Source organism: Lepisosteus oculatus, chromosome 23 (assembly GCF_040954835.1).
Source record: "Lepisosteus oculatus isolate fLepOcu1 chromosome 23, fLepOcu1.hap2, whole genome shotgun sequence".
NCBI classification, from domain to species: Eukaryota; Metazoa; Chordata; class Actinopteri; order Semionotiformes; family Lepisosteidae; genus Lepisosteus; species Lepisosteus oculatus.
In genome coordinates this window covers 4139461-4164140 of record NC_090718.1, presented here as the reverse complement: position 1 = coordinate 4164140, position 24680 = coordinate 4139461, and the positions used below count along the sequence as shown (strand labels likewise).

Here is a 24680-nt window from a genome sequence, read left to right as displayed (position 1 = left end):
GAGTACCAGATCCGGAGCGGTCAGGCCTCCGGCCCTGCCGAACTCCCTCTAGATCTGGGATTCATTGCTTGAGCAAAGCGCAGTACTCCACAGATTATTCCAGAAGAAAGGCCCGGCAGTGTGGGTGATGTGATGTTTGTTCACTGCCACAACTACATAATAAAACCCCAGTAAGAGACGGGGTGCCGTTAGTGCATCTTTTGTTATTATAGTTATTGACTCATTAAAAACTTCCAGATCGATGCTCACACACACCACAGGAACAGCGAAGCGATGAACATCTGGCCATCCTGGTTGTACTGGACTGTGCCTTGAAACAGATTATCCCCCCCAGGGGAGAAGAAAGCTTTAATGGAAAGGAAAGTGCTTGGGAACAGCTTCCAGCCGCTGGCCACACAGTTTACTGTCCCCAAGATCACACCCAGAAGTTACAGTGAGGCAGAGGCAGGTGTGCCGTTCCCGAAGCCCCGTTCGCGTGCCCTTCAAGGGCATCGGATATGCGGAAGAGCGATGGGTTCTGGAAGACACGAGCTTGGGCAGCCCCTCTCCCCTGTGCGCCGTCGGTAAAGTGCTGTTAAGGCTTCTCTAACTGTGGGGGAAGACAACAGGAGAAATGCATTAGCTCCACCTGGGTCTCTTTATCGCCCCACGACAAAGGCTGCTGGAATTTGCTATCAGTTCAGCAAGAACACAGATGAGACATCCATCCAACATATACCGTACGAATTAAAACAGGGCAGCAGACAGACAAACCTCATGACATGCATTTGTAAAGAACTTTCCACATAGCAGCGTGAATTGCACAATGGAATGCGGAGTTGGACGGGGATTCGGGGGAGAGGGAGAGGGAGAGGGAAGGGCTCACCTCCATGTGGGCGTAGACCCAGGGCAACAGCTGGGTGACGTTGCTGTAGACGCCGGGTTTATTTCTGCGGGCACAGCCCACGCCCCAGCTGGTCACCCCGGCCAAGAACCACTGGTCCTGCACCTGGCACACCAGGGGCCCCCCGCTGTCCCCCTGCCGGGAACAAAAAAAGAGGCCCTTTTACTCCAGCTCTCCTCTTGGTATCCAGCCACCCATCCTCTTACTGCTTTATCCAGTTCAGGCTATCCCAGCAAGCACTGGGCCGAAGGCAGGGTACACCCTGGGCGGGACGCCAGTCCACCGCAGGGCGCACACAGACACAGACATCCTGCCCACGAACCCACCAGCATGTCCTTGGACTGTGGGAGGAAACCCATGCAAATTGGGGAAGAACATGCAGACTCCACACACACAGCACCCCAGGAATTGAACCCAGAGCCCCCAGTTTATAAGATAAGATCTTTATGAGCCCTGTACAATTTCTTGCATTAGGAATTTCTTTTCGCAGACCCCAGCTTGCTCTCCATGAGACACACAGACAGGAATAGACGCTTGGGGTCAGAGCACAGGGTCAGCCATTTGTACAGCGCCCCTGGAGCAGCTGGGGTTAAGGGCCTTGCTCAGGGGCCCAACGGAGTCGGATTCCTCTGCTGGCCACTTTTGGATTATATATTTCATATGTAATCCACCCATTGCAAAGAAATCAAATTTCACTAGCAAAGCGAAGAAGCCCAGTGCCGGGTTTTGCATGCAGGTAGAAAAACCAAAGTATGAATATAAATATTGCGGCACAGTGGAGCGTCATTTTATTCTCTAAGAGCTGCGCTGTAAACCCACAGTTGTTTTTTTTCCACCCACAGCCGCGTTAGACAGCTACAGCCGAATCCCACCATGGCTCAGCTACAAATATACACAGGGGTCGCTAGCAGCACGTCGAGCTGACGCCTTTCCCCTCCGCTCCTCGGAGCGCTTTATTTGCTCTCGCTCTCGATTTCAAATTAAAGGAGCAGGCGGCGTGATGGAGTCTACATCCCCTGAATCCTTGGCTTGCTCTGAATGTCCCTTGGTGGCTTCCATAGCAGGAAGCCATCTTGGCTCAAGCCCTGACCGTGATTCAGTCTTGAGCCACAATGGGTACCGAGGTGCCCAACAAAAATTCAAACCAGGTGTGTGTTGTTGAGTTACCTGTAAATCACACCTGGGCTTTATTGGACGAAGGAGGCTTTCTAGAGTTGGAGTGAGTGCTGAATCAGAAGGAAGGAGGGGAAAAAAAGCTGTGTTTGATTCTGAGAAGTTTTCCACTTTTCAAGGTAAAGGATTTGTCTCACAATAGGTAGGTATTGCTCAACTGATGTTATGGAAGACCTCCAAATGAAGGTTTGTTTTTTTGCGTAAAAGTTCTGAGTCTGTCTGGAATGGGGCATAAGGCTAGGCTGCTCATCTGAATCGCACAGAAACTGTAAGTGCTATCTGAGAGCTGGATTTCAATTGTCCAATGTCCTTGATCTTTTTCCTTCCATTGACGTATTCTTGCTCAAACCTTAATTTTGTAATTTAGTATGGCCACTTTGTGATTGTTACTGGAGCTGCTACCATTAAAATTCCTCTCTTGCGCCCTGTTTGTAAGAATCTAGAAACTCTGCCTGTTGTCTGAGGAGAAAGAATGAGGCCGTTGCTAGTAATCTCAGCAAGTTTCAAAGCAAGTGCGTGACCCATGTGTGCTAATTGAAATTCCTGTTATTTCATTTGAGGGAATCTGGAATCTCAGATTCTGGGAAAACGATGTAATCGTGTTCCTGGTGAGCCAGTTCATTGCATTCTGTCAACCATGATCCCCAACTATGTGACATTTGTCCCGTTTTGGATTGAGATGAGAGCTCCGATTATGACCGGGAGGATATTTTGATACTGTATACTTCCTCATTTGCCCCAGACCTGCATTTCTAGAGTTTTTTTTTTAAAATGTAAGACATCTCTGAAATGCGCGATCTTCTCTTGCGGTTTCACCTGGAACAGGTGCAGGCACGAGTTCGGTGAGTGGTGAGTGCTGATCGCGCGGAACTGCTGGTAGAACATTTGCACTGCTGTCACGAGAGTCAAATACCCAGGCCTGGAGGTCTGGCCACAGTAAAGTCTTTGGCAGCTGGGTTACCTGTGTCCCCAGGTCGAGAATCTGCACAGAGCATCTTTTGGTCTGTGAGCTGTGCGTGATTTATCACAAGCAGGATTAGATCCCACATTTGAACTGCCAGTTGAACTGAACTGAACTGTCTCACGGAACTGCGGCCTCGAGTTCTATTCTGGGCCTGGGGTGCTGTCTGTGTGGAGTTTGCATGTTCTCCCCATGATCCCACAGGGGTCTTCCAGGTGCTCTGGTTTCCCTACAGTCCAAACGCATACTTAGAGATTAATTGGTTTCTAGGAAAACTGGCCCTGGTGTGTGGGTTTGCCCTGCAATGGACTGGTGTCCCATCCAGGGTGTACCCTGCCTTGTGCCCAATTGCTTGCTGGGATGGCTCCCCCAGGGCCCAGTACAGGAGAAAGTGGCTAGAAAATGGACTGATAGAAATGGACACCATGGAACCGGACGGAGCATCAGGAGGAGAGAAACGCGCGTCTTGTAACAAGCGGGGAACAAAGCTGTCCTGCTCACCTGGCAGGAGTCGACTCCACCATTGAGGTTCCCTGCGCACATCATGCTCTGGGTGAGCATGCCGTTGTAGATGGTGGGCCTGTTGCAGGTGGAGAAGTCAATGATGCTCACTGACGCCTCCATCAGGTTGGTGGAGCCCTGGGCTGGAGAAAAGCACACGCGCTGAGTCAGTCTCCATCTGACTCGCAACTCTGTCCTTCTGTGATGGATCCCCCTGTATTTGGTAGCCGAGTGTGGTGGATCTGCACGCCCTTTTTAACCTGAATTTGGCCCTGGCCCAGACCAGGGTTGTTTCCGCTGGCCTTGTGAACCCAACACTGGTCCGTCTCTCGAGAACCTCTCACCGTCTCTCCCCTTAGGAAGAGTGGTAAGGAACGACTAGTACTGGTGGAATTTTCCTCCAACTGGTCGATCCTGTTTGGCCAAGTCTGCTCTACCATCTTGGTGACCTTTACTGGAATGAGCATCATCCTCACCGTGAGTCAGTTTTGACCCGGAGCCGCGCCTCGAGACTCAAAACTTTTGACCCGAAGTGCTCAGTGCTGCTGAAAGCCCTTCCCCTGCCCGAATAACCTTGTGCACATTCGGAAAAGCCTTTTCTCCCGATTTCTGGAGTGTTTTTTTACTTCTCTATTTGCACCCTTCCCCCCTCCTTCAGCCCAAGATGGTGCCCTTACCTGCCCCCTCCAGCAGTGTCCCGAATCCAGTGATCCAGCACACGGTGTTTTTAGTGAACACCTGGTTGACCGTTGGCAGACAGACGGGCTGGACATTGGCTGAAATCAAAACGCAGGGAGGGTTACAAACGCGTCCAGCCATTTGGCCCTTCCACATTGCCCGGGTACGAATTGAGCTAAACAGCTTGTTCCATACTCCCACCACGCTTTGTGTAAAGTGCCTCCTGTTCCTTGTTTTAAATGGATTCCCTATTGCTGTTTTTTTTTATTGTACTGATTTCAGGAACTGTACCTTCTTATTTTTCTTGAGTAACCAAAACGAAAGATCATCACATGTTAACAGTGCATCAGTTCATTTTAATTGAAGTCTTATGCCACTTTAATATAGTTTAAAGTGCATGTCTTAACACTGGGTTTTTGATATTCTTCCAACATATGCTAGAAGATGCAAATGGGTCAACACAACCGCCGGCATGTTTTTCAGTAATAAAATAATGTCAAGTTTGGTGTTTCCAATCTTTCATTTGTAGCTTGTTTTTGCTAGCGGCAGCTGTGGTCTGCCAGATGTTCCTGCAGACCGGATGTCTTTTTGAATTTGCTTTGTAGCTTCCACGGCGTTTACTCACTCTCCTCCTTTGCCATTGTCTGTAAACTTGAGAAGTTCTTTCTGAAGGGAGCCTTCATTTCCCGAAATGAAAGTTGGCCTAGTTCAGTACCAAATGCACAGTGCAGTTGACTGTTTTATTTATGTGAACATCTCCGCGCAAAGCAGAAATGAGTTGCCTTCTGTTCCCATGTTCCACTGGAATTGATCAGTAAAGGAAGCCCTAGTACGGTAAAGACTATCTTAGAAGTGGTGTTCTTATATTTACTCAATGGAATTTGGTCTATTGGTTCTGCAGATAAATAAATATAAATGTTGTACTCGCTTGGGAGTGCTTACAGTACAAGTTTTTGTTTCCACTCTCCGAGAAATGTTGGGCTAATTTAGGCGAGGTGGCTGATTGCAGTGCAAACGTCCGGCTACTTTTTTTGTGATCACATGTGAAACTTATGAGACGGGGGAATGAAATTGAAGTAAGCTGTGTCTTTGTTCAATATTAACATCCATCCATTTTCTAACCACTTGATCCAGCAAAGGGTTGAGCGGGGAGGCAGAACCTATCCCAGCAAGCAATGGGCCCAAGGCAGGGTACACCCTGGACGGGACGCCACTCCATCACTGGACACACACACACACACCCTGGACGGGACGCCACTCCATCACAGGACACACACACAGATACACGCACACCAGGGCCGATTTTTACAGAAGCCAGTATGTCCCTCAACAATCTAAGGAAAAAAAACATTTTATAAGAAACAAAATCTGAGGAAACAAGAGCACCCAGAGAAAACCCACAATCACGCAAGAAGAACATGCAAACTCCACACAGACAGCACCCCAGGAATTGAACCCGGGGCCCCAGCAATCCTAACTGCTGCACCACCTCCCATCTAAAGGGAAAAAATGTTTTTTTAAACGATTGCAAATGGGCTGCAGCGTCTCCTGAACACGATCTCGTCCAACACTGTCGTAACGGCAGATCAAGAGGATCAGTGACAGCTCAGTTTTCACGCGCCATTCAGACTGTCTGATTCACTATGAAAGCTTTCAGCCGGATCTATTATTATTGTTAAAATATGCGTGCAGCATTTTATTTGCTAAACATTTAAGCTTTACTGCCTCTCTCTCTCTCCACTGGCAGTGTACGGTCTGCTAACACTGCTTGCTGCACGAAAAACACATTTCAGTGGAAGTGGTTCTATGACACCATCAATCACGGAAAACGACCCCATTTCTGCTGAGAGTTATTCTCGGAGTAAATATGTAATTGCGACTTATGCTTGACAGCCTTGTGGGTTAGCAGATTGTCAATTTGCCCTTAATCAAATTGTTTTTTTTAAACATAAAGTTATTTTTGAGCTTTGAGGTCTCGTTTTAAATGGCATTCGATTGACGTGGGTTTTGCAAATGAAATCAAATAGATTTTCGCAGAGGCCTTTTGGTTTATTGTAATAATCCTGGCCCTCCCTCCTGCGAACTGTCATCTTGCGATGAGAGTAGCATAATCTCACATGTTTAAGGGCTCAAGGAGCTTGTGGAAGGCCTCCAGTAGAAACAGGAATCTGTTCTAGAAGATTGGGTGGGAAATGGATGATGGTAAAATAGGAAAAAGTCAGGTGCCAAGACCCCCCATCATAGCTGATGTATTAACACCAAGCACATGGTTTCCCAACACCGGAAGACTGTGCTTCTCAGCGGGGGGTCTTTAAAGCAAGCTATCCTAATCATGCTAAATCAAGGACTCTGCTCCCACTTAGGAAGAAGGGAAATAGCAATTTCAAGCTCGCTTTAATGTAGCAGAGTTTTGCTGAGGGTTGCTGTAGGACTCCAAGCTCCAGCTGCAGAAACTGGAGCTCACCTGCGCCAGGGAATAAGCTGGAGATGTCAGCCAATAGTGACGCAGGGGTCGCGAGTGGTCTTGTGGGTAACGGTATGGTTTTCGTTCTCCACGCATTCGTTTTCGGACTGCTTCATCCGATTTGGGGTCTTTGGCTTTGAGCTGTGGGAGGAATCCGGAGCCCCCGGAGGATCCCCACAGGAACGGAGGGAGAACATGCAAACTCCACACGCACAGCCCCCCAGGAACTGAACCCCAGGGCCCCAGGGCTGCGAGGCAGCAGTGCTCCCCACCCCGCCACCCCTTCCTTCCATCATTGATGGTAGAAACATTGTCGATCAGAAGTGACAATTTGCTCAGAATCATCATCCATCTTTTAACTGCTTTATCCAGCACGGGAATACAGTGCGAATCCTGGGCACAAGGCAGGATACACCCTGGACAGGATGCCAGTCCATAACGGGGCCCATCACAGACACAAACAGTGCCAATATTCCCAGAAGCACCGAGAGGAAACCAACAAGGGGACAACATGCAAACTCCACCCAGACAGCACCCCATGAATTGAACCCAGGGCCCTGGTGCTGCTACCCCTTGCACCACCTTTGCTTTAGTTATAAATCCATATGAAGCGCCCACAAGCCTAGAATAGTCGGTTTGGACGGGGATGTCCCGAGACGTGGCGGTGGGGAACTGTAGCTGCCTCAGACACAGGAGGCAAGTCTGCGGGTGGCAGTTTGCGAGATGGGGACAAGTTGGAAACGAGGGCAGCTGAGCAAAAGCGGGGGAAGTCGGACAGCACCCCCTACCCCACCCCCCCCCACCCACCGGTGAAGCTGACGGACGTCTTGAGGCGCAGGAGCGCGATGTCGTTGTTGTGGGACGTCTCGTCGTAGGCCTCGTGCAGGATGATCTTCTGCACGAAGGAAGGCGGCGGGAGCTTCAGCTGGGACACCAGGCCCGTGTACACGCGCCAGTAGCTGGGGTTCTGGAAGTTGGGGGAGGAGCTGTGGGGAGAGGGTATAGACTGCTGACTCCTGTATGTGCTTACAGACTGGGTAACAACTGGCTGCTGCTGCCTGACTCTGATTCCTGCAGTGTGTCATATAGGACGGCGTGCAGATCTGCCTGCTGTATAGTTCATCACACAGCCTGTGTCTCTCAGCATGATTATGGCAGTAGATCTCCACCCATCTGTGTTCTCACCACTTTTTCTGCTACAGGGTCGCAGTAAGCAACAGGAGCAAGGCAGGATACACCCTGGGTGGGATTCTAGCCCACCGCTGGGCAGACACACACACACACACACTTACACCAGTGAGTCAATTATCCCAGAAGCCAATTAACCCACCCGTGTGTCTTTGGACTGTGGGAAGAGACCCCATGTGAACATAGGGAAAACATGCAAACTCCCCCCAGACCGCACCCCCAGGAATTGCACCCAGGGCCCCAGTGCTGTGAGGCTGCAAGGCTCACCACTGCGCTACTATGCTGCCCTGGTTCCATTCATCTTAAAAAGAGCAGCAATTTGTGGCATGCATCTCTCATGAGCAAGACATAATTATGAATATTAATTAACTCCATTTCACAATGCTGGAAAGCAAAGAAAACTAAACAGACTTGTACTTTTTTCTTCATATACTTAATATGAAAGTGAGCAGCCCTTTCAGAGCTTTGGTGTCGGACGAGCGATCAGTTGCTGGGAATTGTGGGAATGTAAATGATCAAACTCTTGTCAGTGGCGTGAGAGCGACAGGTGGAGGAATGTGGGGCAGACGCAACCACTGGGCAGAGATTGGCCGCTGTTTTCTCACCTGGGGAAGCAGTGAGCCGCTGTGACCACAAAATCCGGGGAGACCAGGGACCCCCCGCAGGTGGGGAAGCCGTTGAAATGCAGGCTGACCTGCCAGGGCCAGCTTCCCGCCTTGGCCTCGGTCCCACCGACAATCCTGCTGGCGGCTTGGCGGTTCCCACAGTCTGAGGAGGGGAAGAGGCAGGAAGATGAGAGAAAAGAAATCAGGAGGCAGGGCAGAGATGAGAGACCCAGGAATACAGGGAGAAAAGGGGGTAAGTGGGGGGGGATGAGCAGGTGAGGAAAGATACGGATTAGAGCATGAAGAGCTCAGCCTTCAAGAGAATCCCAGGAGGCATCTCAGTACAGTTTTGTGTGAGAATCTGCAAACATACATCTTTATATATTCGTATATGTGATTGTTCTTAGAAACTTGAGGAATATTTATGAGTAGATTTATTTGATGTTTAGGATATTTATTGATGCTATAGCTTTTGATATCCTCTTCGAGTGAATATTTTAAATCGAGAAGCTCGCTTAAATTCTCCTGTGCTACTGTTGCTGTCAGGGATCGGTTTTTCTTCACTCTCGGAGCGGGGCACCCTAATGTTACTGCTACTGCCCAGAATCAAATGTTGGGTTTCACTGGATCGGGAGGAGAAGACCGGTCCTGCTGTGCTGGGCTGTTTGCAGATTTCCCAAGTCTCCAAAAAGCACCAGCACCTGAAGAGCTGGAAGAATCTGTTTGATTGGTTCTGTTAAGCCAGGGATGAGCTGGTTAAGAGCTGAGCTGGAAGGAAAACCTGAGCTGGTCTCCCAGGACCAGGATTGCTCATCCCTGCATGTAATTCCGATGCAACTGTGAAGCAGCACGGCTCTCCTGCTGTGACCCATGACTGGGACACTTCGGGAACCCGCTGTGCGCACAGGAGCACAAGTAGTATTTCTAGGAATCAACACTGCAGGCTCATAGGAGCCTGATGCTACTCTGTCTGGCTTAACCCTTCCCAGCCCTGCTAGCACTTCAGTGCAGTCCTGCTTAGGGAGCCTCGTTCTCAGAAATAGAGGTGGTGTGAGATATGTGCACAGTACCAAGGTAAAGAACAAAGATTCTACCTATGCACTTCAGAGAAACAATCTTCTTTCCTGGACAGGAGGCACTACAGCATGAAAGGAGAATACTGTCAGTACACATTCTTGCAATAGAACGCCTGCCCACACACGTATTTATAAAATACACTTCCAATAACACCTTTGTGCTTCATGGAAAAACCAGACACCCCTCCTGCTGTGTTTGTGTCTGCTCTCGTTTGTGCTTGGTGTTGTGCCTCACAGTCGGAGATCTCTCTGAGGCTGCTTTTTTTAGGCATTAAGGCTCACGTGTTAATGTAGCATTCTTGTCAGTATTAATTAAATATATAACCACCGTACAGCAGAACACCCCTCTTCTGAAGACCTTGGTCTGCCTTCCAATGTTTTTAGTTAGAATTGCACCGTGCCTTCAACCTACCCTGCATCGTTTCATAAACAGGCCTTGATGACGTGCAATCTGGCCAAAGAACAGCCAACAGGTCAGTTCCTGACCCAAGAGGAAAGCAGTGCTCAGAGTGTATAGTGAACGATGATAGAGATTGTTCTAGAACAAAATGACTTTCTGTGAGGGGTCACACTCTCAAATCTGGGGTTAACCCATCCTACCTGGAGTCCACTTGACCCTGGATGTAATTAGAGGGTAAGGATGTAACAGAGAGGCCATTTGATGTCCAACCATTCAGCTCCCCAGTGCTTGAAGATCTGTGAAAGTTCAGGAACACGAATATGTTAGAAGTTACCCAGAGTCCGCATATCCCACAATCCCACAGGTTTCTGCGCTTGGCAACCGATGCGTGCGATTGTCTCGTTAGCAGCGTAGTCATGCAAATATTGAGATTCCGACGCCTGTTTTTAACCCCCCTGCTCGTGTCTTAAAGAAAGCATGTTGCTGATACTTGCTCTCTGTTTTTTTTCTTTTGTGCTGTAATCTAGGGTCTCCACAGGATTTGGGGCTCCTGACTCACTGCCCCAGTGTGTGGTGCTGAGCGTGTTCTCAGGCTGCAGAACCGGTAAGATACTGGTTTTGTTTTTAAACAAACTGGAGAGCTAGCGCACTCAGCACTGCCGTGCAGCAAGTCCCTAATATTTACAGAGAAAATGCTTTGATTTATTGTTAGTTTTGCTTATGGTATTTTTGACTGATACATTGATTCAAGGCAATGTACAGTAGTTCCACTTGTAACTGTATTCTAATTAATGGCATGCAGACGCCAGATTTCTGGTTTCATTCTTACAATGCATGACTCTAAGCGGGGTAGCGCAGTGGTCACCATGATTGCGTTGCAGTGGTGAGGCCCCGTGTAGAGTTACTGGGGTGCTGTCTGTGTGGAGTTTGCATGTTCCCTCCAGGTTTGGGTGGGTTTGTTCTCAGAGTCCAAAGATATGATAGTAGGTTAATTGGCTTCTGGGAAAACGGACTCTGGAGTGAGTGTTTGTGTCTGTGTGTGCCCTTTGATGGACTGGCATCCTGTCCAGGGCCTTGTGCCCAGGGATCACACGGTGATGTTGTACTTGGATGAAGCAGTTAGAAGATGAAAGGATGGATAATTGTCTCTCCAGTACTGGCTTGTGATTGGGGATTGATTGCTGTTTCCTGATTTCTATACTACTGAGGCTTGAAAACTGACAACACACCCCATGCTAGAGAAAGACAACACTGTGCCTGAAGTAGTTTTAGCAGAGAAGAGGCAGAAGTTGTTCAGGGTTGATGATCGGCAGACCTTCACAGCTTGATGATATTGATCCAACTGCACGTAACGCACTGTGGAATGTTGTGGCCAGACTGCTAACACGACTCTTCCAGCAGTCGTTCGAGACTGGGTTAATTCCTGCTTCCTGGATAACTGTGAATGTAGCTCCCATTCAGTTAAATGGAGGACAGAACTGAGCTCATTACCAATGGAAAAGACTCAGTTCTTTTACTTATGAAGAGACAGTAATTAGCCCTAAACTAGAGGCTTATCTGTGTGGTAAGAGTATTCTAGGAGATAGTAATTATGTATTTAGACAATACACTTATTGATTAATTAACCTGTCAGAGTGTTTTTAACAAGCCACAGCAGAAATGGATTCAAACAGAGCATATGATTTAGGAATGTAAGATTTGAAGATAAGGTTTGGCACAGCTAGGTCATCTGGTTTGCGTTTTTGGATTTTCATAAAGCAAATAACCTACCTGTTAGATGAGATCTAGGTTTGTTGAATCGGATGCAGAATATTTTGTCCACTGCATTTTGAGATGGTATGGACTTGCCATTTTTCTCGGATTTTGTCAACGCAAAGACGCAATGTTTCAGTTACTTTTATTACAACAACTACATCAGTCCCCTTAACTGGCAAGTATTGGACTGGTGTATCGTTTTGAGCCCTCTTGAGCAGCCCAGTTTAATTGAAGTGTTTTAAAGCGTAGTCCTGATTCGTGTGATAAATTTTAAAAAAAATAAGTCTAAACATTGTACAGTAAATGTGCTGAATGGAATATACAGTTACAGCTGTATTTGTCAACCCTTAATGAATAGGACATATGCCAAAAAAAGAGTCTGGGTATTGACAGTAATGGACACTGTTAATATGATCTGGTTTCCTTGTCAAGTGGCGTGAATATGCAAAACTATTCAAATGCTGAAAATAAGGTATATCAAAGATAAGCTCTCTGAAGCAAAGACCCAAAACCCCCAGCTGCTAAACATTTTAATGATCAACATCTGAATTGAGGGTACAGTAGATAGGCAAACATTCCCCTCTCACAGAGACTGTTACCTGTCTTTAAATACTGAAGCCTAAGGACTTTGGATTCCTGAGTTTAGTTACGTTCTATAGGTTGTAGGTTTTCCTTCACATCTAAGCTGATTGTGAGGAATGTTCCTCTTCATAGATATTATCTACGTGCTCAGGTTGTGCATTTTTTAAATTATATCCCAGCTGTGACAACAGCACATCCTTGCTGGCTGCGTATTGGAGGGTCTGATTGTGTATAAGTCTTGCCGTGTCGATCAAAGAGCCCTGTCTGAGCTCGTGATCTGTCCGCCCAAAGTAAAGGCCGAGGAATTGGACTGGCTAATCATGCCGGTCGGAATCGTGCACGTCGGAGATAGAGTTGACATATTTGCAAAGCTGATTCTAAAATACTGTGCCGCAGCAGTTAGAGTTCTGGACTTGAATCCCAGGAGAGATGCTGTGGTCTCACCTATGAGCAAGCTACTGCACCAGGATTCCTCTACTAAAATATCCAGCTGACGTGGGTGCAAATCGTACTTCCTTTGGACACAGTTGTGTACCAAATGAATAAGTGATGGCACATTGGCTATCCTCACAGGACAGGGGCCCTGTGTCCAGTTCCTGGGGTGCGGTCTGTGTGGAGTTTGCATGTTCTCCCCAGGTTTGCGTGGGTTTCCTCCTGGTCTAAAGACGTGCTGGTAGATTAATTGGTTTCTGGGAAAATTGGCCCTGGTGGGAGTTGTTTGTGTCTGTGTGTGTGCCATGCGATGGACTGGTGTCCTGCCCAGGGTGTACCCTGCCTTGCACCCCCTTTGCATGCTGGGATAGGCTCTGCAGTCCTAAATTGGGGGAAAAATGAAAACCGCTGACCGAATCAAACTGGAACTGAGCAGACGTTAAGGAACTGTTACCCCTTGAAGCTCAGCTGTCTGCAGGTCTTGTCCGAGAGAGACTGACTCCAGCCCTCCGCACACACAGGCAGAAAATCCTTCATTTTGTTGGTCTTGATCTGCAGGGTGCTGTTGTCCAGGAACCTCACTGTACAAGGAACACAGGAAAGCAGAGAGATTGGACACCAGGAGACAAGTAATTCCTGTGTTTCCTAATGGGACTCTTAATTGAGCTAATTGAATACTTTAATTAAACTGACTGGGCGTTAGACCGTTTTGAAACACTACTTCCTATGACATATAAAAATGTTGGACAGGATAAGAAATCCCATTAACCCATGGTCATAATGGATTTCAGAACTCCTTATGAAGTTATTATTTAAGCAAGCACCAGTTTGCTGTAGAGGGAGGCAGAGTAGTGGTGAGCATTGCTATCTTACAGCATTGGGGCCATGGGTTCATTTTCTGGACCTTGGGTGCTGTCTGTGTGGAGTTTGCATGTTCCCCCCAATTTCACTTGGGTTTCCCCCGGTTGTTTTGGTTTCTACCCGCAGTCCAAAAACATGCTGGTGGGTTATTTAGCTTTTGTCAAAACCGGTCCTGGTGTGAATGTGTGTGTGTGTGCCCTGTGATGGACTGGCGTCCCATCCAGGATGTATCCTGCCCTGTGTCCGTTGTTTGCTGAGGCACCAACTCCCCCCGCAATCCTGAGTTGGATTGAAACGTTAGAAAATTGAAATTTGGCTTGAGAACCCGAGACGTCACTAATTGATCAAGCTACCAGACATGGTCCCTGACCCAATATGCAGGTTACAGCCTTAAGAACGTAAGAATGGTTTCAGGCAGGAAGAGATCACTCAGCCCATCTAGCCCGCTGCTTAGAAAGGACTGGTAAAGGAAAAGGACAGCACTCTCAACCCAGCCTGTCCCCACATTTCTTTTTTTAACTAAGCGCTCTCAGCTCACTAGTGCATTTCTATTGCTGTGTGTGTATGGGGGGGGGGGGAAGACATAGTCTTGGCAGTAATGCTCCAGACCACACAACAGGCATCGTGCTGATACATGCCCTGGCCCTTGCAGATGATATCTGAGAGGGGCTTTTAATCGGGCCGGTCCCTGAGCTCGGTTCTTGCTGGTCAAAGTGCAGGGAATGATCCCACTGGTCTATACAGCCAGGTGTCTCGTGTGAGCCTGGTAGCCAGAGCCGTCACCTCTAAAGCATTGCAGGGCATCATGGGATCATGGGGGGGAGCTGGCTGTCATTTTAAAATAAAGACTCAAACACAGCAGTGCCGTCATGAGTGTCTTGGGTTACTCTGAGCTGGCAGTGTGGAAAAACAGGCTGGGGCAGCTGTATGAGGGCTCATGGGTTTATTGTCCTTTGCGTTTACAGAGGGGCCTGCTTGGCAGGGAGCAGGAAAATAGCTGTGAAGGCTGAGAGAGAGCCTTCACCCACAGCACAGCATAACTAATCAACCGATTCACAAGCCAGATAGCACTGCTTTACCCACTGGGACACGCACACAGATTCAGCACAGACTGGACCCTAACAAGACAATACTCACTAGCTGAGTACCTGACCAGGGTGAGAGACAGCAATGAGAAACAGACCCTGACAAAGTACAGGCTCACTGAGCACAGCCTGGACATAGGAACTGGACACAGACGGATCTGGCTGTCCAGAGGGGACAGGCTCACTGAGCACAGCCTGGACATAGGAACTGGACACAGACGGATCTGGCTGTCCAGAGGGGACAGGTTCACTGAGCACAGCCTGTACATTGGAACTGGACACAGACGGATCTGGCTGTCCAGAGGGGACAGGCTCATTGAGCACAGCCTGTACATAGGAACTGGACACAGGCGGATCTGGCTGTCCAGTGCACATGAGCAGATCAACGTGGAGTTCTGGGCTGCAGTGATCAGTGTAGTGTTCAGTGCGCATGAGCAGATCAACTTGGAGTTCTGGGCTGCAGTGATCAGTGTAGTGTTCAGGGCGCCTGAGCAGATCAACGTGGAGTTCTGGGCTGCAGTGCTCAGTGTAGTGTTCATTGTGCAGTGCAGTGTCCACCCTGATGTGCGCGCCTTACCACAGCCGGTCTCATCGCTGCCCAGAGTGCAGTCCTTTCTGCCATCACAGTACACTGTAGAGGTAGGACAGCTGTCCCCCCTCGTCCCAATCTGCCCGTTGCTGGAATCCATGAGCAAGCTGGATCCGTAACGCACTGCAAGAGGGAGACACAGAGGAGCCTGAAAAACAACAGCATCTTCATCTCTTCCTCCGGGTCACCAACTGTCTGTGATGGGAGGCTTAGACTTAGACTTAGTCTACTCTGGACACCTGCCTTCATTGACTGGCTGGCCAACTCCCCCGGCTCATCTGATTGGCCCAGAGCTGAAGGGGACAGAGTTTAGGGGGGCGCTGTGTTAGTGGTTTCCTAGACTGTAGAGAGATTGGCCAGGACAGGAGTGTCTGTTCACCTCCTGCACTTTCACATCAGCCACCTCTAACAGCATCAGCAGTGCTAGTCCTAACACCAGTGCAGGTCTGCAAAGTGAGAAGGAGATAACCGAGGCTTGCTGGGGCTTTGTGATGGATTGAGTTTAGAAAAGAAAGATGAGTCCAGAATGAATTTAGCATTTACTTTCTATAGTAGGTATTCCTGGATTAATTCTGAGCTACAGAGTACTAGATAAGTGTTGTTAACTTTGTTGGAACTGGGTGTCAGTAGTGCAACTGGAAGGTCGTGCATGGGGGGGTCAGTTTAATGTGCTAGGTGTCCCGCGAAGAAAAGGATGATTTTAAATGGAGGGGAAAGGAGTTTCCACAATAGTCACCTATCTCACACTGCCTCCCTCTCTTAGCTCTGATCTCTATCCCGCACTGCCTCCCTTCCAGCTCTGATCTCTATCCCACACTGCCTCCCTCCCTCACTCAGCTCTGATCTCTATCCCACACTGCCTCCCTCCCTCTCCCTCAGCTCTGATCTCTATCCCACACTGCCTCCCTCCCTCTCCCTCAGCTCTGATCTCTATCCCACACTGCCTCCCTCCCTCTCCCTCAGCTCTGATCTCTATCCCACACTGCCTCCCTCCCTCTCCCTCAGCTCTGACCTCTATCCCACACTGCCTCTCTGTACTTGACCGGTTCTCCATGGTCCTCTCTCAGCCCCACTCTCTTCCTCTCCCGCCAGCCCAGCTCTTACCTCCCAGCCAGATGGCGATGGCAATAATCGCTAGCAGGATCACGATGCTCCCAGAGCCCCCGAAGCACCGGGCGTTTCTGTTACAGGACAGACCGCTCTTCCTCTGGGGCGGCGCTGTGGAGACAGGAGGGGCCAGGGTGAGTCACTGGCCCGGCACACAGCACAGATGTCAAACACCGGGACCCATCTGGCTCGACGGGGACCCCAACTTTAAACCCGAGTAAAAATCATCCTAGATATTTAAAGTATAATACCATAATGGAGGAGGATTCCTTTCTCAAATGATTACCTTGAGCATGAATCTCTTCCACCAGTCGAGCTTGTATTTGCAACACAGAAGATGTGTGTCTGCAAATTACTAATAGAATTGAATTTTCCCAACTGTACTGGAAGAGTGTAGACTCTCAGGTTTCATCAAGAGCACTTCCATCAGTGACGGGCTTTTGAGAGACTTGATCTGGGATAGAGATCCATCCATCTGTTTTCTAGCAGCTTGATCCAGTTCAGGATCACAGGGGGGAGCTGGAGCCTATCCCAGCACAAGGCAGGATACGCCCTGGATGGGACACCAGTCCACCGCAGGACACACGGAGACAACAATTAATTAATTAATTGCTTACACCTATATAGCGCTTTTCTGGACACTCCACTCAAAGCGCTTTACAAGTAATAGGGACTCCCCTCCACCACCACCAGTGTGCAGCCCCACCTGGATGATGCGACGGCAGCCATAGTGCGCCAGAACGCTCCCCACACATCAGCTATCAGTGGGGAGGAGAGCAGAGTAATGTAGCCAATTCATAATAACACACACACACACAATGGCCTATGTCCCCAGAAGCCCGTTAGCCCACCAGCATGTCTTTTGGGCATCGGGAAGCCACACGAACCGGGGGGGAACATGCAAACTCCACCCCAACAGCACTGCGCCACACTGCTGCCGCAAGTCGCTTTGGATCAGAGAGCAGCACGTCTCGGGGGTTCCCAATAATTTGGCCAGCGGGCGCCAGTGCCAGTCCTAGCTTGTGCCACTGAAGCCAGTGCACGGAATGAGCTACCAGCTTCCAGTGCGGCCCTCCCGGCTGGCTCCCCATGCTAGGCTGTGTCAAACTGGCTGATTGCGGCCGGCGGTTAGCGGGGCGCTCACAGGCACTCGGCTGTGCGACGTGGGGCGCCGGCGTCACCAGTACGGGCTGGGGGATGTAGTACGGCTGCATAGGGGGAGCCCCGCCTCCATACGGTATCTCCTCGTAGGTGGGGCAGGGTCCAGTGGGCGGCACCGCGATGGTGTAATATGGAGGAGGGGGCTCGTTCTGCCGGGGGAGAGAGAGAGAGAGAGAGGAGTGAAAGTGAGAGAGCAGCCGGCGCCCCGAGATTCCTGAAACACCCAACAAGGACCCAGGCGGAGGTTCAATAAATACACTCCTCACACTTACAGAGCGCTACTCTGGAGACTCCTTTCAGAGCTCTTTATGGGTCATGGGGATCCCCTCCACCCCCACCAGTGTGCAGCCCCACCTGGATGATGCTCCAGTCCTCTCCCCACACACCAGCTCTCAGTGGGGAGGAGAGCAGAGTGATGAAGCCAGTTCAGAGATGGGGATTATTAGGAGGCCATGACTGGGAAAGGCCAGGGGGAAATTTGGCCAGGACACCGGGGTTACACCCCTACTCTCTTTGAGAAATGCTTCTAAGTAAGACTTATACTGAAAGGAGTTTTGAAACCCCCCCAAAATGTGAACATTTGAATAGCTTTTAACCCAATCAAGTTTTAGAGAGCTGAAACTAAGCAGAAAATAAAATTAGTAGCACACTTAAGGGACTGAAGTGCTGAATTTTTCCATGGCCGGTCAAAAAACGCCAGATCCAGATTTTCTGATAAGTGGCTTTAGTGAAATACATGTCTTTGGCGCCTTGCTTTCACAGTTTTCCTGCACCAAATGCTGCACGTATTTTGCTGTTTGGGCTAGAGCAAGGTGTACTAAGGTGCCAAAAAGAAGACTCCACAGAATGTGGGCGTGTATTTACTCGGCAATTTTGGATTTCTTACAAATCGGCAAGTGATTGAGCAGGTCTGAAGACCTGGAGCTTGTCGTATGTTGTGCAGTTATGTCTGTTTTTTACCGTAAGAAAAGTTACGAACTTGAAGAGGCCCATCGAGCTCATTTTGGTAGTTAGTGGTTAAATAATCACAGGATCATGCAGCAATAATTTGGTCAAAATATAATAACATTTCTTATAGCAGTGAGCTTAGTACTTTGGTGTTAACTCTCCCTGGCTGGGGAGCTGACAGCTCTGATCGAAGACAGGCGATGTCACAACCTCCCCGTCACTTATGAGGAATGAACCAGGGAGGCAGAAAAAGGGTGAGGTTGGGGAGCAGGAAGGGACACTAGAAACCGATGAGCGCACCTAACATAACACCTTTATCTGGGAGAAGAAGGGGAGGAGTCTGCATACACTTCCTCAGTCTCCCCGTGTGCGGTCACGGGGTTTGCAGACGTGAAAAACGCTGTCAACAATTCCAAAGTCAGGTAGGTGTAACAAAAGACATAATTGGACCTTCTAAAAATGAAATTAGATCATTATAAAATGACACGGCATTCTAATTTAAAACAAGACAACACCTGGCGTGAAAGACACCTGGGAGAGTCGGGGTTGGGCATCACAACAGTCTCTGGTGACAATGCAGAAAAAGAGCTCACTAGCTCAGTGAGTGCAACTCGGGAAACTCACTATGTCCCACACTGTCAGAGCAGGCCAGAAAATGCACAATGCTACCCCTAGCTATCTGTGATGGGGACACACAGTCACACAAGAGTTGGAGCTCACATCCAGCCATGATGCTGTGCCAGTTGATTCACTGGTCCCCTTCCAGAAGACAGTCGCTGCACTACAGCACAAGCAGCTGAGCAAGATTGTCTCTCACTTGCAGCGCCTTTTCCTATCCTGACACTGTGAAGTGATCTAAAGTTTAGCCAGAGAGACACTGTTGTGGCTTTGTTGGGGCCGAGGCATGGACACACAACATAGCAGCATCTCACAGTAGAGACGTTTTAAGGATTAGGGAGAAGTGTAGCATTCAGTACTTCACACGGATGACCCAGTGATTGAAGTAACAGATAGATTCCCCCTGAAATGCATTCTTCAGGCAGTCTAGAATAAAATGTTCAAAATGTTTCAGTGTTTATCTGGCCAGATGCGTCATTTAAGCACATTGTAAGTTTGGAATGCGTTCTCCCTGATAGCTACAGTAGCAAGACTTCGCCAGACTGGTTTCACCAGATTGTAGAACTTGCTGGGCTGCTTCCGAGATGACATCTACAGCTGATCTAGCAGATCGTTTTGAGAACTCTGGGAACTGTGCGCCGGGCACACTGGGTATGGAGCCATGCAGCGCTCGCTGTCTTCTCTCTCGCCCTTCTCCCGTTTCCTCCTTCTCGCGTTAAGCTTTCATGACCATAAAAATGGTCCGCGATCATTTGAGCGGCTGCTTTTGTCGAAAGAGAGAAATCCAAGAGCAGAGCTGACAGTATCCAGGTTGCCGAGACCGAGAATCCTGGTTAGCGCAGTCTGCTTTCTGTTTTCCCGAGCTTCATCGCGTCAGGGAGAGTGCGAGCTCTCGCCATACTAGGAGGTGACCGACACAGCCCTTGCAGATGTCCTGTGGCCTCCCTTCTTTGAGAGTTGCAAAGAATCCGCGATAGCGTAACACAATCTGGTCATTTACGAAAGCGAGCAGGAATAATACGTGAGTGGATGTCCTGAAACCATGGTTCTTTGACGTTCGCAGTCGAGATCGGGTTTCGGATCCCAGCCCATCGTTCAGATTTTCTGAGTTTATAAGGCCTGTCGCTTGAAAAGCTGGTTTGTGCTGAAAAACTTTTCTCAGAAACTCAGAAGAGAAGCGTGTGTTTCCTTCCCAGAATCCTCTGTACAAGGGTCAGCGCACCTGAACATCCAGCCAGCCATTTTCTAAACCGTTTTTATCCAGGACAGGGATTGCAGGAGAACCGGCGCCTATCCCAGCAAGCAACGGGCACAAAGCAGGATACACCCTGGACAGGGCGCCAGTCCATTGCAGGGCACACACAGACACCAACACCCACCCCCCATAAGAGCCAAGTTTCCCAGAAACCAACTACCCTACCAGCATGTCTTTGGACTGTGGGAAGAAGTCCATGTGAACACAGGGAGAACATGCAAACTCCACACCGACAGCACCCCGGAAATCAAACCCAGGACCCCAGCCCTGTGCGGCAGCAATGCTCACCACTGCAACACCACGCGGCCCTGGCGCCTTATCGTCTCTACCGCTCGCTCAGACTGCGAGAAAATAAATAACATGAAGAATGGGGGAAAAAAAAGCCACCTGACTGTCACCTGACTGTGCTGATACTCTCAGAAATGAAAGAAGGTTCCAGGAAAAAGCACTACAGTTTCCTACCTGGGGTCTCAGACTCCGACCATGGACGGCCTGGTGTCTTCTGCTTTTTGTTTTAACCTGAGTGGTCAATCAAACAATTACCCTCAATTACTTTCTCAATTAGACACAGAAGACGTTCACCCCATTAACGGCACAGTGAGCAGAGAGTGACCGTTAAATCACGTTGGCGGTCTGGTTGACAGTATTATGCAGCCAATTAAATAATCAGACCAGCTCCATAACTGACATAGATTGGAAGACACTGGACTCTCCAGGAACGGAGTTTGAGACCCCTAGCCCTGATGCATAGATAGGAGAGATTCAGATCTCTAGATCTAGGGTTTTTACATACTGTATTTGACATATTTGACATATCTGCCATAGTCGCGGTGTAGAACTGCCAGCAAATCCCATAGATCCAAGATATACCGAGATAGATCGATCACACGTGCCCTGAGGTTTTAATTGTGCCAGCCCGCGGCACTATTACAATACCCCAGCCTTTTTCCGAACATGGTGAACACAGATGGGCTCTAGAGGAGCCCCTGGACAGCGAAGCACCAGGCCCAAACAGCATGTGATCTGAGCGATAAAGAAGGACCCTTCCCCAATTTGCATGAATCGACATTCGACAGTAAAAATGTCCTGCCGCAAAGCGCAGTTGGACTTGAGAACAAAACCAAATCTTTCGGCAAACAGGGTAACACCCCGAGGCGCTGCAGTTACTAAAGTATTGAAAAGGTGTGCCGTAGTCTTCGTCTTTGTAAAATGAGGCCCTCTTTCCTACATGCATGGAGAATGAATTTTGAGAAGTACTCTCTTTCTAGTGTGTTTAACATCTGAAGATCAGTGAAAAATGAAGTCTTTGGCAAAGTGACAGATTCTTAATCTGGTCTTAGTTTGCTTTTTATCGTAAGCAGCATTATATAAAATGTCTTATATGGTTTTAGCACAGTGCGTGTATTTACCACAAGTAGTTACTATAAGTGGGTGTATTTACTATATGTATAGTTTAGTACATATACCACAGTTCTGCTCTCTTTTTCGCTGTGATTGCTTGTGGTATATTTTTGGCTTGTCTAACACATTGTGGGATATCAAGGTATGCTGTAGTGATGCTTTTTCAGAATGATTTGTTGCGGGTTATGTTAATGGAACAGCGCATTGCAGTTAGGGCATATCCGAAGCACGGAGTCCAGGACAAACGCGCACTAGGCCCATGATAAAAGGGCTCATTCACCTTTGTGATCGTTTAATCGTGATCTGTTCTGAAGCGCGAACCATCACTCAATTCAAACCATCCATTTTCTAAGCACCCTAACCAATACTGGGAACCAGCAAGCAATGGGTGCCAGGCAGGGTACAGCCTGCATCGGACACCACCCCTTCGCTTGCACACGCACCAGGGCCGATTTTTCCAGAAGCCAATTCACCAGCGTTGTTTATGTCTTGGATCTGTGGGAGGAAACCCATGAGGGCTCAGGGAGAACATGCAAACTCCACACAGACAGCAGGCATTGAACCCAGAGCCCCAGCACTGCGAGGCAGCAATGCCCACCACTGTGCCACCATGTTGCCCTGAGCCATCAACTACGACCATAACATTAGCATGATCTATACCAGGGTTCAGCAACTGGTTTCCTTTCCACTGTTAATCTTGACTGCCCAGTCTTGTTCATTATTTGTATAAGAGCACTTGTTGTTTTGGGACTTAATTCGTTGCTAATATCTGCAGGAATCCAGTGCTTAATGACCACGAGATGCCCCTCGGCCAGAGTGAAGAGGACACAATTTGCAAATCCGTGCAGTGTAGTGGTGGTCAACATCACAGTTGTGATTGTGGTGAACGTCACAAATCTAGGTGTCAAAGCAATCGTGTGGATTGTATGGTCCTCACAGTCTACGTCTCGGATCAGATCAGAAGCACGAGCTGTGCTCACGGTGTTCTGTATCAGGACAGGTTCCTTGTCTGGGGACTAAATGCGTCGGTGTGCCGTCAGACTTTCAGACGACAAAACGCCGCAGTCGATCAAAACACGTTCCAGAGTGGCAGGAACACTTGATTCCCCAAGTTAGGAAATCAAAGCGTTTTAATCAAGTGGACTCATCCACGATGAAGCGCTTAAATACGCCGATCTCCGGTTCACAATATGGGCTTTGAGATTGTTATTCGGTGCCGTTCGTGGAAAAACAGACTGGAAGCACTTCTTATTTTTGTTCTTCCCAACCGATGCGGAACAGACGGGTGTGTACTTTTTTACTCCCTGAGTTACAGCTACAAGTGGACCGCAAACCGAGGAAGAATGAGGTTCCTCCCACCTGCTCATCTTTCTGCTCCTCTGTCTTTTCACACATCACGGGCTACACCTGTGCACGGATTGCAGGAGAAGTGTATCGCCTGTCAAAGGCATTGTGTGCCTGCAATCCCCCAGTAGGCCACAGGGGGCGCTGTGTAGCTATGAGTTGAGAGAGCACTGACTAACACCCCCCCACACTCCCTGTAGTGATCAGGTAGTGACCACTACCTGAGGAATTCCAGTCACTGTCGGCTAGTGACATGACCAAGCTCGAACCTGCGATCACAGGGCTCAAACACACTGTTAAAGTAACACAAAGCACAGCAAATCTCAGAATTGTTGACCTCTTCTTAAATAACACCATTAACCACCTCACACAACAAAAAAAGATGAGCGATGGTTCATACGCTATTACAAATGTTTATTTCTGAAGCTGAGTAGGACTCTCTGAGTGATATTACTTGGTTATAGATAATCATCCAATAACCATCTGTAAAAAGCAAAACAGGATGTGTTTTACAGTCATACACAATCTCCTAACTCACCAACACGAGTAAAATCATCAAATCAAATCATTTTTACATATATCTTGTCAGGAGAGAATACAGTTCCTGAAGTAATCATCTTTTTTTTCTTCCAGAGGTATTTTTAAAGCTTTATTTGGAGCCTGTCAAACCAAAACACGAAATAGAACGTATCATTGAAAATAAATCACACACAAATCCTATTCTAAAATCTAATAAAAAAAAAACAACAATAGTAGCTAAACTTTTAAAGGTTTGTCTAAATCTTCCAAAACATCGTTTTTTGTAAGCAACACCACTGATAAATATTATGTCTGTACGACAGTGTCATATTGCAGTTGCAGGTTTAAAACGCAGGCAGCTGAGTATCTGTACTTCAGTGAAATGGAGTTTCTTGAGTGTTTATAGCAGTTCTTACTAGTGTTTTTCTCTCCTGCTGTGAACCTACACACCAGTTACTGTGTGGTGTGTTTTGTCCCTAGATCTTCATGGCTTAAAGTCATTACGACACTAATGACCTTAGTGGAAGACACTGTGGTTCATAAAATTACAAAAAAACTCCATTATAGTAATTCTTCCAAAACAATTCCCTTGGGATAGCACCGACAGAAAGGCTGTATAGCCAAGTAACTTGCTGGATACATACCGGTTTGTAGGTTGCCATTGAGTTAAGCTGTGATTTGTTTGATGTTTGAATATGTTAATCCCTGAGAAGCATTAAAAAGACATACTGATCCTGAGTTCAACTCTTTCTGTATAATTTCTCCTGATACTGTGCGTCAGTACCAGAGCCCCCAGAGGTCCCGCCTTTCCCCAGACAGGTTAGACCTGTGAGTCTCTCTCGGTGCTGCTGTCAGACACACCCCTGTCACACCTGTTCCTCGGCTGTTGTCTGCCACGGGGTAGTGTGGAGGGGGACGCCATTCCGGCTCTAATTCAGAGGAGCCGGAGCCAACATGGAGGCCGGGGAAAGGGAGAGAGAGAGACGAAGTTTCCTTCGTGTTCTTGCTTGAAATTAGAAACCACCTTCACCTGCCCACAGCTTGGTTGCCCTGCCTTTGTTAAACAGACACACAAACACAGATCATTCTTAGGC

The 24680-nt window shown here is 48.4% G+C and overlaps 2 protein-coding genes across 3 annotated transcripts in view; one reads left to right on the top strand and one right to left on the bottom strand.

The window, feature by feature from the left end:
* Positions 1–183: 183 nt before the first annotated feature.
* tmprss13a (transmembrane serine protease 13a) lies at positions 184–24407 on the bottom strand. Of its 2 annotated transcripts, XM_069182415.1 has the most exons (14): positions 24231–24407; positions 20785–20841; positions 17485–17650; positions 16338–16451; positions 15222–15356; positions 13153–13279; positions 10130–10225; positions 9548–9591; positions 8454–8616; positions 7468–7646; positions 4196–4294; positions 3519–3661; positions 866–1018; positions 184–589 (listed from the first exon to the last, which is right to left on the bottom strand). In XM_069182415.1, the coding sequence occupies exons 1-14, from the start codon at positions 24246–24248 to the stop codon at positions 575–577; spliced, it is 1509 nt and encodes a 502-aa protein (XP_069038516.1). In that variant the 5' UTR covers positions 24249–24407; the 3' UTR covers positions 184–574. The 2 variants fall into 2 exon arrangements, with proteins under 2 accessions (XP_069038516.1, XP_069038517.1); XM_069182416.1 differs by lacking the exon at positions 20785–20841 and having other exon boundaries at positions 24231–24404.
* il10ra (interleukin 10 receptor, alpha) overlaps positions 8574–24680 on the top strand; it is a 51532-nt gene continuing 35425 nt past the window's right edge. Inside the window, exons 1-2 of the mRNA XM_069182413.1 lie at positions 8574–8706; positions 10457–10533. The gene's annotated coding sequence lies outside the window, so the exon portion shown is untranslated. The remainder of the gene's footprint in view (positions 8707–10456; positions 10534–24680) is intronic.